This window comes from Chiloscyllium punctatum, chromosome 9 (genome assembly GCF_047496795.1).
Source record: "Chiloscyllium punctatum isolate Juve2018m chromosome 9, sChiPun1.3, whole genome shotgun sequence".
In the NCBI taxonomy this organism is placed as follows: domain Eukaryota; kingdom Metazoa; phylum Chordata; class Chondrichthyes; order Orectolobiformes; family Hemiscylliidae; genus Chiloscyllium; species Chiloscyllium punctatum.
In genome coordinates this window covers 33568187-33586466 of record NC_092747.1, presented here as the reverse complement: position 1 = coordinate 33586466, position 18280 = coordinate 33568187, and the positions used below count along the sequence as shown (strand labels likewise).

The window sequence follows — 18280 nt, the reverse complement described above, 5'->3', positions numbered from 1 at the left end:
GACACCAGTAGTTAGCTAATAGATGGTAAGAAGTTACTGGAACAAATTTTAAAAACAATAAAATGTGAAATGCCCTTAGTGCTATATAGTGAGTTACATTTTTGAACTTATTTTTAATGAAGTGTAGCATTTATGCAAACAAGTAAGATCTTCCATCAGAAATTCAAGTCCTTTATGATAAATGATTTAATATTATTTTGGCACGCATAATGAAAGACTTTTTGAACTCCAAATGGTAGAACTTCATCAGATACTGAGGTAGATAAGGGTTTGAGATAAATATTGCAGTGGTTTTTATGGTCAATAATAGATCTTGTATTGCCAATCATGTCATTTGGATGATATTTGGGAACCCAGTGACAAGCACCGTTGCCTTTTGATCATCTAATACTGAAGGTATCTCAATTACTTTTTCAGTTTGTTGAGAAAACAAGCTGGAAAACAATCTCTCCTTGAATTTATTAAAGTGACATCATTTGGAAATTTTTTTTCTTGTGTGGAATTGGAAGAATTCTTTCTCAAACTGGTGGAATGAATTATTTGTATGCACAGAGTTAACACAGTACATGTTGGAGCTTTGAAACAAAGTGAACATAACTGTTGCATTTCTTCTCCATATTCTTGTTTTCAGTATTAGCTTGGTTGTTTTCTTATTACAATCTTGACTATTCTGTGTTGAAAGAAAATGTTCAACATTTTGATTATATCCCCTAGCCATTTCTTGAAGTGCCCATGATGGAAGGTATTCTTAGGTGTAATGATCAGCTTGAGGGTATTCATTCATTCATCCCTGACAGGTGAAACTTAACATTTTGAATGTTAACCACAACGATTATGGAAATAAAATGGTAAGAAATTAGTTACCGACATATAATTTTGTTCCTCATGTCAAATTAAAATCTGACACCTCCTTACAACAAGGAAGCTGCTGATTGGCCAGTTTAACTTTGTTCATACCTAAATAAATATTTCACCATGCTATTGGAAAGTAATGTTTTCTCTTGCAGCTGGTACTGAAGTACTTGAGGTTTGACTAAGATTCAATATCCCAAAATTTCATATTTTGATTAGAAGTTCATTTGGTTAAATAAAGTTTAATGATGGAAAAAGATAAGCATTTAGTTGAGGTTTGCTCTGTTGATTTTCAGGCTGGGTTGCAAGGGTTCAAGGCAGTGTGAGTGGTTATCAAACTTCTGATTGTATCATCAGATTTTCATCTTCATTTGTATTTTATCATTAATTGTCATGTTATTTGTTACATTATATTGATGGAGAATGTCTTTGGTTTTGATGGTATTCTTTTTCTGTGAGTAACAACAGTTATTTTTTGGAAGGCAACCCAAATGGTCTGTTCCTCACTCTTACAGCAACATTTAACCACAGATTCTCAGGAATAGCTGATATATTGCAGAGTTCCCTATATAAAAATTTGAAAATCCTTGGCAAGGATTATTTTTCAGATGAGCAAAGGTTGCTTTCCTAATACAGAGACACTTGCCCGAACCGGGGATGCTGGATTTTCAAATTTGTTGATTTTCAGAAATCAAAATTGGAATGCAGCAATTCAAATCGAAAAGCTTTAATCCAGTGAATATAGCACCATGCATTGAATTTAATTTCCTCATTTTGATACATGAGCATGACTATTTGAAATGTGAAAAGCCCACTCAAAACAAATGGCAATTTTTAGGTAGCTGAATTTAAAAGATTGTACCTGTAGTCACATTGGGGCAGGCAATAAACAAAGAAATAACTAATAACAGTGAAAAGGAAGGACTGTAAGAAAAGGGGTAATCTGCCATGGGTGTCCAAGGAAATAAGTGAGCCTATCCAATTGAAAGAGAAGGCATACAAAGTGGCCAAGATCAGCAGGAAGTGAGAAGATTGGGAAAGCTTTAAAGGTCAAGAGAATGCCACAAAAAGAGTTACAAAGAAAAGTAAGATAGAAAATGACAAAAACCTATCACAGAATGTAATGACAGATAGCAAAAGTTTCTATAAATATATGAAATGAAAAAGAGTGGCTAAAATAAATGTTGGTCCTTTAGAGGACAAGAAGGGGCATTTAGTCATGGGATATGATGAAATGGCTGAGGTATTGATTATGTATTTTGTGTTGGTTTTCACAGTGGAGGACATTAATAGCATGTCAGTAATTGACAAAGAAGCGAAAGTAGGTGAGGACCTGGAAATAATCATCATTACAGAAGAGGTAGTGTTTGGCAGGTTAATGGAGCTAAGGATAAACAAGTCTCCTGGCCCTGATGGAATGCATCCCAGGGTACTAGAAGAAATGGTGGGAGAAATAGCAAGTGCACTTGTGGTAATTTTCCAAAGTTCGCTGGACTTGGGCAGTTCTAACAGATTGGAAAACAGGAAATGTGATGCCATTGTTTAAAAAGGGAGATAGGCAAAAAATGGGGAATTATAGACTGATTAGCTTAACTTCTGTAGTGGGAAAGATGCTTGAGCCCATTAGCAAGGAAGAAATAGCAAGGCATTTAGATAGAAATTGTCCTGTTGGGCAGAAGCAGCATGGGTTCATGAAGGGCAGGTCATGTTTAACTAATCTTTTGGAATTCTATGAAGATCTTACGAGCACGGTGGACAATGGGGACCTAGTAGATGTGGTGTACCTATATTTCCAAAAGGCCTTCAAAAAGATGCCGCACAAGAAGCTGCTGCATAAGATAAACATGCGTTACAGGTAAAGTATTAGCATGGATAGAGGATTGGTTGACTACCAGGAAGCAAAGAGTGGAGATAAATGAGTGCTATTCAGGTTGTCAATCAGTAACTAGTGGTGTGCCTCAGGATCAGTGTTGGGACTGCAATTATTCACAACTTATATAGCTGATTTGGAGTTGGCGACCACGTATAGTGTGTCAAAGTTTACAGATGACACTAAGATGAGTGGCAGAGCAAAATGTGCAGAGGACTGTGAAACTTTGCAAAGGAACATAGATACTTTAAGTGAATGGGGAAAGGTCTGGCAGATGGAATACAATGTGAATAAATGTGAAGTCATCCATTTTGGGAGGAGTAACAGTAAAAAGGACTGTTACTTGAATGGTAAAAAGTAGCAGCATGCTGCTATGCAGAGGTATCTGGGTGTCCTTGTTCATGAATCACAGAAGGTTGGTCTTCAGGTACAATAAGTAATTAGGAAGGCAAATGAAATTTTGTTCTTCATTGCTAAAGGGATTGAGCTCAAAAGCAGGGAGGTTTTGTTGCAGCTGTATAGGGTGCTGCTGAGACCACACATGAAGTACTGCAAGCAGTTTTAGTCTCCTTAATTGAGAAAGGGTTCACTGGCACGAGAGGGGGTTGCAAAGGAGGTTCACTGGATTGATTCTGGAGTTGAGGGTGTTTGGCTTACAAGGAGAGACTGAGTAGACTGAGATTATTCTAAATTCATTGGACTTTAGAAGAATAAGGGGGGACCTTACAGAAACATGTAAAATTACAAAGCGAATTGATAAGATAGAAGTAGAGAGAGTGTTTCCACTGGCAGGTGAAACTAGGACAAGAGGGCACAGCCTCGAGATTAGAGGGAGCAAATTTAGGACTGAACTGAAAAGGAACTTCTTCACCAAGAGGATTGTAAATCTATGGAATTCCCCGCTCAGCGAAGTAGTTGATGCTACTTCAATAAATGTTTTTAAAGCTAGGATAGGTTTTTTTTGGACAATGAGGGAATTAAGGGATACGGTGAGAGGGCGGGTAAATGGAGCTAAGGTCACAAAAAGATCAGCCATGATCTTATTGAATGGCAGTACAGACTCGAAGGGCCAGATGGCCCAATCCTGCTCCTAGTTCTTATGTTCCTATGTAGTCTGCTGTTTGGTTCACTTTGAATTCCAAACATGTTCTTATAGCAATACTGCAGTTTGTTTGTTTACTTATTTATTATTTTTGTTTTTAACCAATATGTATGTTGCCTAATATTCTTAGAATTATAGAAAAGGAATCTGTTGTGCTTAGTGTTGGGAATGCAGAATTAGGGAATGGTTAATATGGCATTCTGACAATTGTTTGGATCTCCAAAGAGACAAATAATGTAAAAACAAAGTGAACATCCAGTGATAGGTGAGTGAATGCCATTTTTTAAAAGAACTATTGTTGTCAGCAACTTAGTTTTGTTTTACAATTTAAAACCTTTCCCTTTTTACTTTTTACACTGTCTCTTTAGTAGTCATTCAATTTTTTCAGACGACTGCTGGTTCTTGAGGGTTTATTTCTGTTCCTGATCTTTCTCAGCTCAATAACTTTTAACGCAGGAACTGCCTTTCAAAATGAAGGTTTTACTGGTGACTCTCCCTCCGTCACAAGCTGGGTGAGTCTTGCAACCCAGTTTCAAATTTGGTCGTTTCAATCTGAGCACAAGCTGTCATCTGTATTCCTGCACGATGAACCTCTACCACTTCTGAATGACTCACATGATCACCTTCATTTGACCTAAATTAAAGGCACTGTTCTACATGACATCATTCTAAAATATATTTCATAGGATGTGGGTGTCATTGCCAAGGGCTATATTTGTTGCCCATCCCCAATTGCTCTTGAATTAAGTGGCTCGCTATGCCTTTTCAGAGGATATTTAAGAGTCAAACAGTCAGGGGTCTGGAGTCGTATGTAGAGACAAAGAAACTGCAGATGCAACATCAGGAGGTAGTATAACCTGAAAAACATTGACTTCTCCACCTTCTCATATTGCCTGGCTTGCTGTGTTCTTCTAGCCCCCTGTTTGTCTACTTTGGAGTCATGTGTAGGCCAACTGGGTAGAGACAGCAGATTTCCATCCCTTAAGGGCTTTAGAGAACCGTACAGGCTTTTTACAATAATGAATTAGTTTAATAGTCATTGTTTCTAGCTTTATAGTCCAGATTTATTAATTGCATTTAAAATCCATCAGCTGCAGTAGTGGAAATTAAATTCATTTCCCCAGACCATTGGAATGGGTCTCTGGATTACGAGTGCAATAACATTGCCACAATCTTTCCAAGTTGCAACACATCTTCAAATTTCTTTTGCAATATTATTTGTTTGAAACTGTTCAAAATGCTTCCAGTAGTGTGTTTCTGTCTCTCTGCCTTTCACTTGTCTTCATTTGATAGTCACATTATTAGTAAAACAAAAAATTATTCCTTCACAGAATGTGAGCATTGCTGGTGTGGCCAGCATTTGTCACCCATTGCTAATTACCTTTGAGAAGGAATTGCTGGAAGTCTGTCTTGAGGTTAAGGAATTATCTACAAATGACAGTAGGGTTTTCCTGTTGCAATTTGACATGCTCGGAACCTCCTCATTCCCTTGCTGCCTTAGAGTTCTCCATCGTCTTTTATTCACTATCTGTAATGGAAAGCACTGGGATTAACTATTAAATTTCTCGATAAGCATCTTTCTGTGTTCATTGTCTAATCCATGACTGCAACAAGATGAGGAAGATCTAAAGAATAATGTTTTATAATCCAGATTGAAAGAAACTGGAGTTAAATTAGATAGACCCTGAAAACAGATATAAAGATCATGATGTGTGATTAAATCTTGATTGATTGTAATGCAAGCAGCATGCCAAATTAATACTGCGTGTTCATTTCCACATTCTCGACAACAAACCAGAAGTAAAAAAGAAAGACTTGCATTTATATCATTCTTTTCACAACCACTAGATATCTTTAAGCACTTTACAAACAGTGAAGTACCTTTGAAGTGCACTCACAATTGTTAATAAAAAAAGCTGAATTTCACATAGCAAGCTCCCACGGAAAAACTTGAAGGGATCAGATAATCTCTTTTTGTGATGTTGATTGAGGGGAGGCTTTGACATGTACTGGAACTGAAAATATCAAAGATTGCATTATCTTCATACTCAAATATTCTGTCAAATATGTCACCTCCCCATCATCCCACACTCACATCTCATTACAAACTGCTGATAATATAAACCTCTCTTATTTCTTGCACCACAGCTTTACTCCAGTGCTTTTTCCTCTCAGATGTACTTATTCATACACAATCTAACTAGGCAGAGGAGGAACCTCCAGTTACAAATACTATATATCTTCATGATAGATTTCATGAGAAATCTGCAAGTAGTGATGCATTAAACACAAATGGGCCACAACCAAGGTAAAACTCAAATATAGTGCAAGTGCTAGAGGGTGAGTTTGCACTTGGTTTACTGCTGGGATTTAGATGAGTGGTTTGATGGGGCAACCTATGGAAGAACACTGAGATGTATGGACAACAAAATGATTGATACATTTATTGCAGGATGTCTGACAAGTTTTCTAAGGTTTAAACATTTGGAGGAGTCCAGCACCAATTGGACAAAGTGCTTAATTTTGAACTTGGAGCACTTCCCAACATGAAAATTGTGGCCGGCTATGATCCAGCGCCTGATGGCCAATATCACAGTTTTCATTGCAATAGAAGCACTTGCACAAGGGAAATGCAGACTGTGTCATGCAAGATCAGCTTGATATCATCATGGTAATGGATTAAAGGCACTTTTCCAAGTTATACATATGACTCCTTGGAGGGTAGGTGTTTTGTCCCATCTCAAGATGTCAGACTTCAGTCTCTCACTGAAAAAAAGTCATGTTGGACTCAAAACATTAACTCTGTTTCTCTCTCTACAAATGCTGTGGATCTACTGATTTTTGTTTTTATTTCAATTGCCAGTCAGTCAGCCAGCCTACTTGCTGCCACTACTGGTTGTAAGCATAATCTAAATATGAGAATTCTAGGCCCTAGGCTGCATGTGATCATAGTCCAAAGCTATCTGTAGAGTCAGCAGCCTCCACTGGACATGCTGCAGCCAGTGGGTTTGCGTTGTGTAGGGGCACTGAGACAGACAGACAGCCTTGCAAGGTAGCCCTACAGGAATGTGTAGGGTAATTAGCAATATGCCGTGATTTAGATAAGCATTTTTTTTAGATTACTTACAGTGTGGAAACAGGCCCTTCGGCCCAACAAGTTCACACCGACCCTCTAAAGAGCAACCCACTCAGACCCATTCCCCTACATTTACCCCTTCACCTAACAGACAGGCAATTTAGTATGGCCAATTCACCTAACCTGCACATTTTTGGGCTGTGGGAGGAAACCCACGCAGACACGAGGAGAAATGTGCAAACTCCACACAGACAGTTGCCTGAGGTGGGAATTGAACCCGGGTTCTGGTGCTATGAGGCAGCAGTGCTAACCACTGTGCCACCATGCAGCCCACTAATGATGAAGTAGCCTATGGTTTGTGCAGCAGGCAGCCATAAATTCTGATATCTTGTTGGTCAAGTATCTCAATGCTCCATCAGAACAACTAGACAGCAGAAGCATTGTGTCAGTGCCACAATGGTGAGCACTATTTTATTTCATGTGGTAGCATTGTTTTCATTGTATGTATTCTGCCCATGAATCCATGTGTTGTGCAGTAGAGACACCAAGCATGTCATTAGTTGTTGGCTCTCATTGCCTGTTAGAGTCCTGTGGTTTGTCATATTAGCTGAAATTCAGTTGGCACAGTAGACATTAACATGTACTTACATGTATGAATTACTGCTTACTATCATACACCAACTGGAGTGGAATCTATTTCAGATCCAGTAAAGTGCACAGTTGTCATTTGGTATTTACAGAAAATGCACATGCAGTCAATGGCACTCTGCGCCATATCGAAGGTCACAATCCTGGTGAAGCATTGTGTTTATTCTGCCTGCATGTCCCTGACAAAGGATTTAAGAAAACCTCGATAACTTTCTTTGAAGAAGGAACCACAGAAAGCTCTGTTAAGCAATGGTCCACAATCTATAAGATGCTACAAATATCTGCAGCTCATTCTTGAGTGCAAAAACATTTATTGCTTTAATCATCTTCACAGTTACTGTTAAGTTGACCTTTGCCATGGTCTGGAAATGAAGAGACCCAAAAGAAGCTCTATCACCTCCCTCATAATCTACCTGCACCTCTACTGGCACCCAAAGTGTCTGAGGAGAGTCCTTGTTTAGATCCAGTAACGCAATCTGGACAGCACAACATCGATATATCCCAGCAGCTGAGGGAGGATCTTACAGCTGGATCCCCAGAGGACTGTTGAGGACCAGACCCTTGCTGAGCCTCATGCTGATGTTAAGCCTCTGGTTGTGGCAACAACAAAGTGATTCGAACATGCAGCAGGAGCAAATATAGTGTAATTCTGAATAGGGTAAGGTGGAGCCCATACACACCACAAGATCTGTCATGAATCAAGTTATTTGAGTGCATGGCTTCGTCTATTGGAAAGGATGGAAACTGGCATAGAGAACCTGGTCAAGCTCCACACCTTCAGAGGACTTCTGTCATGGTGACCCAAGACAACAGCACATGAAACTGAGTGGAATGCATTTATTTCACTTGGTGATGTCTGGATAGCACCTAGACATGATAGAAGGAAAGTAATTTTTAAAACATTATGATCACATACATAGCACAGGTTAATATTCTTTGTGGTTACACTTGCAAATATGTGCACAGTAAAAATTATTTTTCTGTGATTGTTTGTGATTACTGAGTTTCATTGTGGCCTATCATGGTATCATATGTAACAGCCATAGCATGCATCATGTTTCTCAAATTGTGATAGCTAAAGAGGAAACAAGGACTGTAATCCAGGATTGCATTTTTGTGCATTCTTTGTTAAAAGCTTTATGGAACATGGTTTTAAGTTCAAAAGGCAGCTATCATCCTGCACCAATGCAAGATATTGGCCCATTTAACTTTCAGCATTATAAATGTCACAAGTGTTGAATGATGGTCACATATCCCAAAGAAATCCTTTGTTGTGTGTGTGTGTGAGAGAGAGAAAATAAAAACAAAAATATCGCTCTGTCCCCCATAAATAATTAGGTGGTGGAGGAAGCTGTTTTCAAAGCATATCAGGAAGGAAAGATGGCAGGGCTAGATCTATATCCCATGAAGATAATAGCAATGGTAATACCGATGTATTATTGTTATACAAACATTGCATTGATCAAGATGTTCCTGGCATCCGTTACATGGCTCTCCATGACCCTCAAATACCTGAAACACCAGTTTGGATTCATGGGCTCTTCCTTGTGCTCCAAGAAATCCTGCCCATCCAAGCAGGACTGAATTCCTTTTGCTCTTCCTCTTGCAACATCTGGGTGCAGAGCCAGGTGTTCTACTATTTGTGACACATTCTGGATGCATATTAAAGAGTCCCTCCAGTCTTGTCCAGATACAAGGAATGTTCGGAGAAGGCCAGTATATGCTCCATTATGGCTCTGGTGTACGATGAGCTGGATTGTAGCCCTCCTCTGCCTCATTCTGGGGTGCCCCACTGGCGTTATCGGTCATGTATGCAATGAATGATCCTTGTCGCTGATAATTGGTTCAGCAATATGAGCTGGGACTTCAACATGAATTGTCCAAGATGTATTTTTTTCCTTATTCATTCACAGGATGAAAGCATTGCTGGCTAGGCTAGCATTTATTGTCCATCCCTAATTGCTCAAAGAACAGTTCAGAGTCAACATGTGGAGTTATTTGTAGGTCAGACCAGGTAAGGATGGCAGTTTTCTTCTTCAAATTAGTGAACCAAAAAGGATTTTCTGATAATTGTTTCATAGTTATCGTTAGATTTTTAATTCCAGATTTTATTGAATCTGCCACAGCGGGATTCGAACCCAGGTCTACAGAACATTACCTGGGTCTCTGGATTAATAGTTCACCGATAATATCACGAGGGTATTGCCTCCTCATATGCATCATGGCAGCTCCCTGGGAACAAGTACTGGCTTGTATTATTCTTCTGTGGTTGCAAACCAGTGTATATTCAAGAAGATAACATTTTACAATTTGCAAATGCGTTTGGCTGTTTCCTGGGAGTTTCTGTGCTAACTTAAGTCTAAGTGATCACATATTTGCTTTCAAGCCCATCCACATTGATATCAAGCTGATCTTGCAGCTTTTTCAATGGCAGTGAAGTTTATGAAATCATTAGCAAAACAAATTAGGGCATCAATTGCCCCCTCTTTGCACCTCTGTGAGATGCCAAATAGATCATCTGTCACTCACTGAAAGCCACTATTGGTGTAGAAATTGAGCAATGCTGTAACCTTTATACTGCAACCAAATGTGCATTTTCACCAAATCACAGACAATGCTGCATATTACATTCAAAACCTGATCCAGTACCTTCCACTTTGTTATTCACACACTTGCTTCCACCTGAGTAAACATAACCTTTTCTCTCTTCATTATTACTCTTCAACCTCTGTCCATTATCCTGAAGCCCATCACCATTTTCCTACAGACACTATCTCAATGGGCATTCTGATCCTGAACCCCCCTCCCCCTGCCCCGCCTTTTATTCTCCTCCTTACTCTTAACCCACCTCATGAGATTTTCTAGTATCCAACCATGAGTCTGGACCTGTCTCAATATTAAATACACCTTCCCCTTTGGCTGTAGCTATCCCCAAAACCCTCAATTCGATTCATAGGACCCCCACCATTGATTTCACTGACTTCACCCTTCAGGCCCTTCCTTCAACTTTAAATCTCCAATAGATTCACCCAACCCCAACCCATTCAGGACTACAATACACAGGAAGCTAGATCTTTTCATCCACATGACCTGAACATCACCGGGGTGGCACAGTGGTTAGCACTGCTGCCTCACAGCATCAGAATCCCAGGTTCAATTCCAGCCTCGGGCGACTGTCTGTGTAGAGATTGCACATTCTCCCCGTGTCTGCGTGGGTTTCCAAAGATGTGCAGGTCAGGTGAATTGGCCATGCTAAATTGCCCATAGTGTTAGCTGCATTAGTTAGCGGGAAATGGGTCTGGGTGGGTTGCTCATCAGAGGGTCGGTGTGAACTTGTTGGGCCAAAGGGCATGTTTCCATGCTGTAGGGAATCTAATCTAATCTTTACACCCTCCCTTCCCTCCCTGTATTCAAGCACCCACCTTTTAATATTCGCTGTCTTAGGCCATAGAGTTCAATACGGAAACTTGCTTCCCTTAGTTAAAACTATACAGATCCAATTGGTGGACTCTATCTTTAAATGATCGTGAATCAGGTGTGGTGATATTTTTTAGCACTGTTAACCTTATTCAGAAGGTAAGATTTTATTGAAACTGTTTCAATTTAATCAATTTTCATTGCATGAGAATGTATTACAAGAGCTTTCCAAAGGCCCAGAGTAAACTTTGACATGCTGCAAACACACTGCTGACTCAATTGCTGCAACCCAACCCATCATTGAGAAATCGAAATTTCACAATTTGAGAATTATATCATCCGGCACACCACATTTCCCACTCTTGCGGACTCCGTGAAATTCCATTTCTTATGTTTTAGTATCAAGGGCTAAGAAAAAACTGTTTTACACAGACCACGTTCACTGTATGGCACAAGCCAATATAAAACACGTGGATCCAGCATTAGGCTAACTAACAAACATTATCACAAACTGCAAACAAATGTCTTGAATCCATGGTTATTAAAATGTATGCATTTGTCTCCTTCAATACATCACCCTTTTCACCACTCGCATTCAGCACCACCCCACTTTTAGATTTTTTTGACTTAAAGATTCACAAATTTCATAGTAAATGTTGATGTAATCAGCAAACTTATAGGTTTCTTGTCAACATGTTTCACATTTTTAGAGCTAAACTGAGCTGTTTGTTCCTCATGTTTCCATTTTGTCAAAGCATGCAGAGGTTGCATGATTATAATGTTTTTAATCACGTTTGCTCTGATTAGACCTATAGAAAATGAACAAATTACTGGCTACCTCCGCTCTAAGTAATAAAAATAGCTGGAAGGAATTTTCCTTTTGTTTGACAGACTATGGCTTCTCATCTATGCACCACTGACTGACTTGTCTCCTCTGTGAAACCAGCTATTTCCTGATTTTCTATGGTAGGGCATAATTGATAGTTTATGTAACATTTAATTCATTACACAAGAGAATCTCTTTCTGTCAGTGAGTTCAGCTTATATGAGAATTAGAATACTGCAATTATCTAAACACTACCCTCATATAGAATATGTAACTAACAAGGTGGTCATTCTCAGTTGAACAAAGATTGACACCCACTTCTTCACAACTAACAAATGCTATAGATGAGGTAAGTACTTTGTCACAAAAGATGTCAGAATTCTTTTTAATGAGCAATTAAATAATTGCTATTTCTTCACTGCATTTTTTTCAAAAGAGAATTGCTTCCTGACCTGTGGCCATTTTGTCTTTTATTATAGATCCCAGAATATTTTTTCCATTAGATCTCCCATACACTTTTCCATAGATAAGATTTTGCAAATGTATTTCAGTTTAAAGGATTGATATGATATGCTATATGGTCTGTAATCTTTTTGCATGTTGTCATCAGTGAATTTTTTTATTGGCCCTTAACCTGTGTGAATGAATATAATGGAATAAAGGAATAATTAGTCTCAGAATGGTGCAGAAAAAAACGTATTGGCTGCAACTGACATACAGTTTAATTTTACAAATTGCAAAAGAAGCACATTTGCTGAGAAATTCCAAAAGTCTTGGCTGAGCTGAAATGTGCTTGCGTTGTCAAACAGAACATTGACCCATCACTTTGATGCATATTGATCATGACAATCTTTCTTTTCTCCCTCAGGCCATGGAAGTGCACATACAGAACCTTGGACAAATGCCATCTCAGTTGCTTATTGAGCCACATCCACCTCGAAGTTCTGCCATGCACCTGGTGAGAAATAATGTGTTTGAAATCTGCTTTATGTGAACTTCACCTGGTGTAAAAACAAAATGCCAGGTTGCAGATGAAGAAGGCACAATGCTACAAGTGGGGGAAAAACAGAATAATTATATGTGGTTTTGTTACAAATTCATTTTTGCAAATAAGACTATCATAAATTTAATCAACTCTCCCCATATTATGAACAGGACTTAAATCTTCATAGGCTTGGATATCTTAAGCAAATAAAACTGGAGGAGGTGTTATATATTGAGAGTTGAAGTGTCACTGAACAGTGCATATTTGTAATTCAGTTTGGAAATTCAGTGCATTACAAATAATTTTCTATTTATTCCTTTGAACTAATTACTCGCAGGCCTGCATTTTACTTTGTTAGCATAAGCTGCCACTGAACTAAACATTTCTTTTCCCATGGCTTTGCTGCCTCAGCAAGAAAGAGTGAATGAGCACCAGGTATGATTGAGAATGGTAACTAGTTAGTGCAAGATTGAAACTGATGATCCAATCTGTGACAGTGGATGACAGAGAGGGGGAAGTACTGTTGGTTTGGGAATTACTGAGACATACAGTGGATGAAAACACTGTGTGGAGGATGCTGATCACATGCATGAGAATTACAGGAAAATAATAGAGGAATCAATTGCTGCAGGAAGATGGCCAAGACAAGAAAAATAATCAGGGCCGAGCAACTTACCTCCCCAATTTTACTAACTACATTTTGAAAGTGTTCCTGAAGCCAGTGAGATCCTTCTTTAAAGAAATTATCAGGCTCAGTAATGCCATCTAGTTCTGACAGCAGTGTTAACATAAACCCTGAGCATGGGAGCCACAGTACTTTCCTGCCAGAAGAAAACCATCACAAAGTGAATCTAAGGTCAGAAGAAGTCCAGAAATATATTTTTTTGAAAAATGGCATTTGTTTCTTTGTGAATTAATAAGAACTGAATGCTTCCTCCAAGCCCCATAAAGAAACATAGGATCTTTCTGCATTGGGATTCCATGGCACTCCCCTGACTGTGATTGCCACCAGAACCCCCTCTGGAGACTAGTTATGGGAGTCCATTTTATTCCTGATAACCACCCAACTTCAGCTATTAAGTAGCCATTTCCTCCCTCTTTCCAGACCTTGTTTGGAAGTTGGCAGATATTATGTTTTAAAATGGGCTCTGTCTCCGTGCCATTGTTACTGGATGGGTGGGTTCATCACTAAGGCCATGTTCTGACCTGGGACTGATAGTCAACTGTTGACTGTATATATTGACATATTAAATGATTAGATTAGATTAGATTAGATTAGATTACATACAGTGTGGAAACAGGCCCTTCGGCCCAACAAGTCCACACCGCCCCGCCGAAGCGTAACCCACCCATACCCCTAAATCTACATCTACCTCTTACCTAACACTACGGGCAATTTAGCATGGCCAATTCACCTGACCTGCACATCTTTGGACTGTGGGAGGAAACTGGAGCACCCGGAGGAAACCCACGCAGACACGGGGAGAACGTGCAATCTCCATACAGTCAGTCGCCTGAGGCAGGAATTGAACCCGGGTCTCTGGCGCTGTGAGGCAGCAGTGCTAACCACTGTGCCACCGTGCCGCCCATTAACTTTCACTTGGAGAAACTAAGTCAAGAATGTGGCCTGTGGCATGAGGAGCAATTATATTATAATCGCATCAAAAGTTTACTTAACAGAAATTAGACTTTCTAAATAGTTTAACATCCCCATCCTTAAAAAAACAGGACATCACCTGACTTCCCATAAAGTGATGGTTGGAACATGGTGGGAAGTCTGCTAGTTTGTGTACACATACCGGTACTGCTGTCCTCTGCTTGTCCTCACAAGCTTCTAAAAAATAACAGACACAAAGGTTTGCCAGTTAGTAGTGATGATTCAAAAATAGAGTTTTCATGCTGCAGAAACAAGACTACTTACGGGGTAACTCCCCTCAAGATTATTTTGGTCCCCTCCTTTTTCCTAGAACTGGAAAAAGTTAACTAATTTTTCATTGTTGTGATGATGTTGCAATTGCCATTTAAAGATTACTAAAGCAAAAACTGAATCTATGTCAACCTTTATCTCAGTGCTAAAATTATCTTACGCCTAATGTACTTAACATGACAATAGTTGGGATAGTTGCCAATAGAAAATTAAAGTAGTTGGTAATGTCTGGAGAAACATTAGATATAAGAGGAGCAATATTTGTGAAGTGTAAGGAGAGAAAAGCATCAGGAATAGTAAAAATATATTTTAAAAAGTCTTGAATTTCTGAAGCAGTTTCTAGTAATCACACTCTATTCAATGTGATAATTACAGTTTAGCATTACAGGATCCATTCATGTGTGGTGATGATGGCCAGGCCAGCACTTATTGCCCATTCGTTGATGCCCAGAGGGCTGATGAGGGTGAGCCACATTGCTGTGCTGTGGATCTGAAGCCCATATAGGACAGACCAGATAAGATAGCAAATTTCCTTCACTACAAGACACTATTGAACCTGTAGGGTAAATCTATGAGATGCATTCTGGTGTGTGCACCTAAGACTTTTATCTATAACTCTACCAAAATTGAGGAGAAATGCAGGCCTCTGCCATAGGAATCCCAGACCTCTGTGATTCCAATTACCTTGTTTGGTGTAGGCAGAGAATCTGCTCCAATGGACCATTCCAGAATTCCAATGTAGAGGAAGGTACGTGTACATCTTGGCTTAACATGGACCCCTTCCAGCATGCGCATATTGAAGTTACTTTATGATGAGACTGAACTGGAAAATGGCAGGTTTTTTAACTGCATGGTGTTCCACTGAGTTACCAGTTCAAATTATATGTTTTATTCAGAGATTTGAACAGAAAATGCCAATTGCAACATCTAAAATTTGCTGAAAATAATAACGTGTTGGTTCTTATAACTTTACTGGGTATCAAACTCTTTAGAACTTCACAGCAAATGATTTACTGAAAATATTCTCAGTCATGTTTGCCAGATGTCCTTTCTGCTGTATTTTAGTTTGTTATTCAGTGGTAAAATGAACAGATATATCTTTTGTGCTGAACACTTCCTGTACATGAAACCCTTTCTTTACACCTGATAATTCCCGCTCCACATGAACCTCTTGTTACCTATCCCATTGTTCAGTTCACTGGTCAAGTTCTAGATTTCCTAGATATAGGTGCTGTTTGTTTTTTCATAAAAGCATAAATTCCTAATTTATGTTAAAACTTTGCCTACTGTATTTTCCCTGTTTTTCCAGACCTCCACATTAATTGTGTTTTCCCTTCTACCTCTTCTGTTTTCTCCTCTTTGTTTCTACTCAACAGTGTTTCCTTCCACAGAGCCCACTCATGTTTAAGGATCAGATGCAGCAAGATGTTATAATGGTGCTAAAATTTCCATCCAATTCCCCTGTTACCCATGTGGCAGCCAACACACTGCCTCATCTAAGCACCCCTGCTGTGGTCACTGTGACTTGCAGCAGACTGTTTGCAGTGAATAGGTGGCATAACACTGTAGGTAAGTGAAAACACTACCTTTGAATCTTTTTTAATCTTAATAACCTGAAATTTTGTGAATATGTGGTTATTCTATTTCTGCTGTTTAATACAATAATGTGTAAAAACAAAGGCAGTAGATTGTTGGAGGTTCTACATGCAAGTGAACATACATCTTTTCACAGAGGATGGAATATAAGTTGCTGATCCATACTGAAATTAAATCTTTCCACATTACCAGTGCCTCTAAATCTTTATTTATGAATCTACTGTTGTTAAAAGTACTTGATATATATCTGACAATAGAATTCTTTGTTAAAATTGTAATGGCATATCTCCTTTTTTTCGAGACTGCGATCTGTTTTCTAAATTACAAAACTGAAACAAAAATTTCAATGGAAAGCGAAGGGAAAGCGCAGTAATATTAGATATGAGAGCACTTTGTCAACTATTATGCATTAAAATGGACTGCAGGCCATTGCACCAATATCTTTGCTGGAAACCTTTGGAGTGGCAGTATTAAATGTGTACTGTTATAGTATTACACTTCTATCTTCAATTAATTTTCTGGTGGCCTTAAATTTAAATTATTACAATTTTTATGACAGCCTGGTTTATTATAGTTAGCTTCTAAATATTTGTGAAACAGTGATATGAGTAATATCAATGAACTTAAACGCTTCAGGTAAACGTTTTCCAGGTCACGAAAACCTGCAAAAGAGTGTAGTTTATGTTTTTATTTATTGATACTATTACAGCAAATATTAAAGTACACCAGTATTCTAATTTCTAAACTAAGGTGTTCTTTTAAATAAATGAAGATACTGAAATAAATTGTTTAAATATATTAGTTTAAAAAACTGCTCTTTTTGGAGTTAGACACTCCAAATATACTATTTATTTTAATTGGCTCTAGATCTTTTTAGTCTTTTCAATGAATAGTATCTTCTTGTAAAATATATGTTGTTGAAAGGCAGTTAGTTCACCACTTTTTTAATGTTAGGACAGTTTATTTTTGGGAACTTTGCAAGTTGTAATGCGACTTTTCTGTTAGTCTATGTTTCAGAGTAATTACCTTTTAGAAATGTTTAATATGTTTTTTTTATTAATGATGATGTAAGAAATTTATGAATGATCCAATGTCTAGGTGACATCCTCAATGCTTGGGAGCCTCCTTTGAAGCCATTTTTGGCATAGGATTCCCATTTCCTGGCTTGTCTTAGCGCTCTCGCCCATAGGTGTTCAAAGTTTGTGAGAAGATTTGTAGCTCGGGTGCTCGTTGTTGTGGTTCTGTTCACCAAGCTGGGAATTTGAGTTGCAGACGTTTCGTCCCCCTGTCTAGGTGACATCCTCAGTGCTTGGGCTTGAAGCTTCACAGGAGGCTCCCAAGCACTGAGGATATCACCTAGACAGGGGACGAAACGTCTGCAACATAAATTCCCAGCTCAGCGAACAGAACCACAACAACGAGCACCTGAGCTACAAGTCTTCTCACAAACTTTGAATGAATGATCCAAATTTGTTCATTTGTAAAATACTACTGTAAACCATGTTAAAAATATTTGTATACTTGGTAAGCAAGTTAAAGGGATATTAATAATATGCATCTAAAAGTTTTTGATTTTTAGTAAGAAGTATAACTAATAAGTTTGCTTTGTATATTATGTAGTGACTAGTTTTACACCTTTTCCCAATTGCTAGGCATTGCTACTTTTCTATAAATAATAGCTTATGGAAAAATTGTTTAGTACAACATTACTTTAAGGAGTGTAGTAAGCAATGAAATTTGTAAACATTTCTCAACATCTTTTCTACCTTGGCCTTTTTCAAATGTTCTTCTCTCCCCTCACTTTTAGTGGCTCCACGGATACTCTTTGAAGACGTGATCACTTTTAAGGTGTAGGCCTAGACATTATTGCACAACATAACCTGAATCAGTCCAATCTTTATCCAAATACCAGGCATGCAAACAAAGTTAGGTGCTGATCAGAGGAGACAGTTCTGGCTCAATTTTGTACACCAGAGCCCAG

The 18280-nt window shown here is 38.6% G+C and overlaps 1 protein-coding gene across 7 annotated transcripts in view; it reads left to right on the top strand.

Moving 5' to 3' along the window:
• Positions 1-18280, top strand: part of nbeaa (neurobeachin a) — a 913644-nt gene that overhangs the window by 865663 nt on the left and 29701 nt on the right. For all 7 annotated transcript variants that reach the window (XM_072577218.1, XM_072577214.1, XM_072577213.1 and 4 more), the window contains 2 exons: positions 12660-12749; positions 16080-16272. In XM_072577218.1, coding sequence (XP_072433319.1) covers positions 12660-12749; positions 16080-16272 — 283 coding nt within the window. The remainder of the gene's footprint in view (positions 1-12659; positions 12750-16079; positions 16273-18280) is intronic.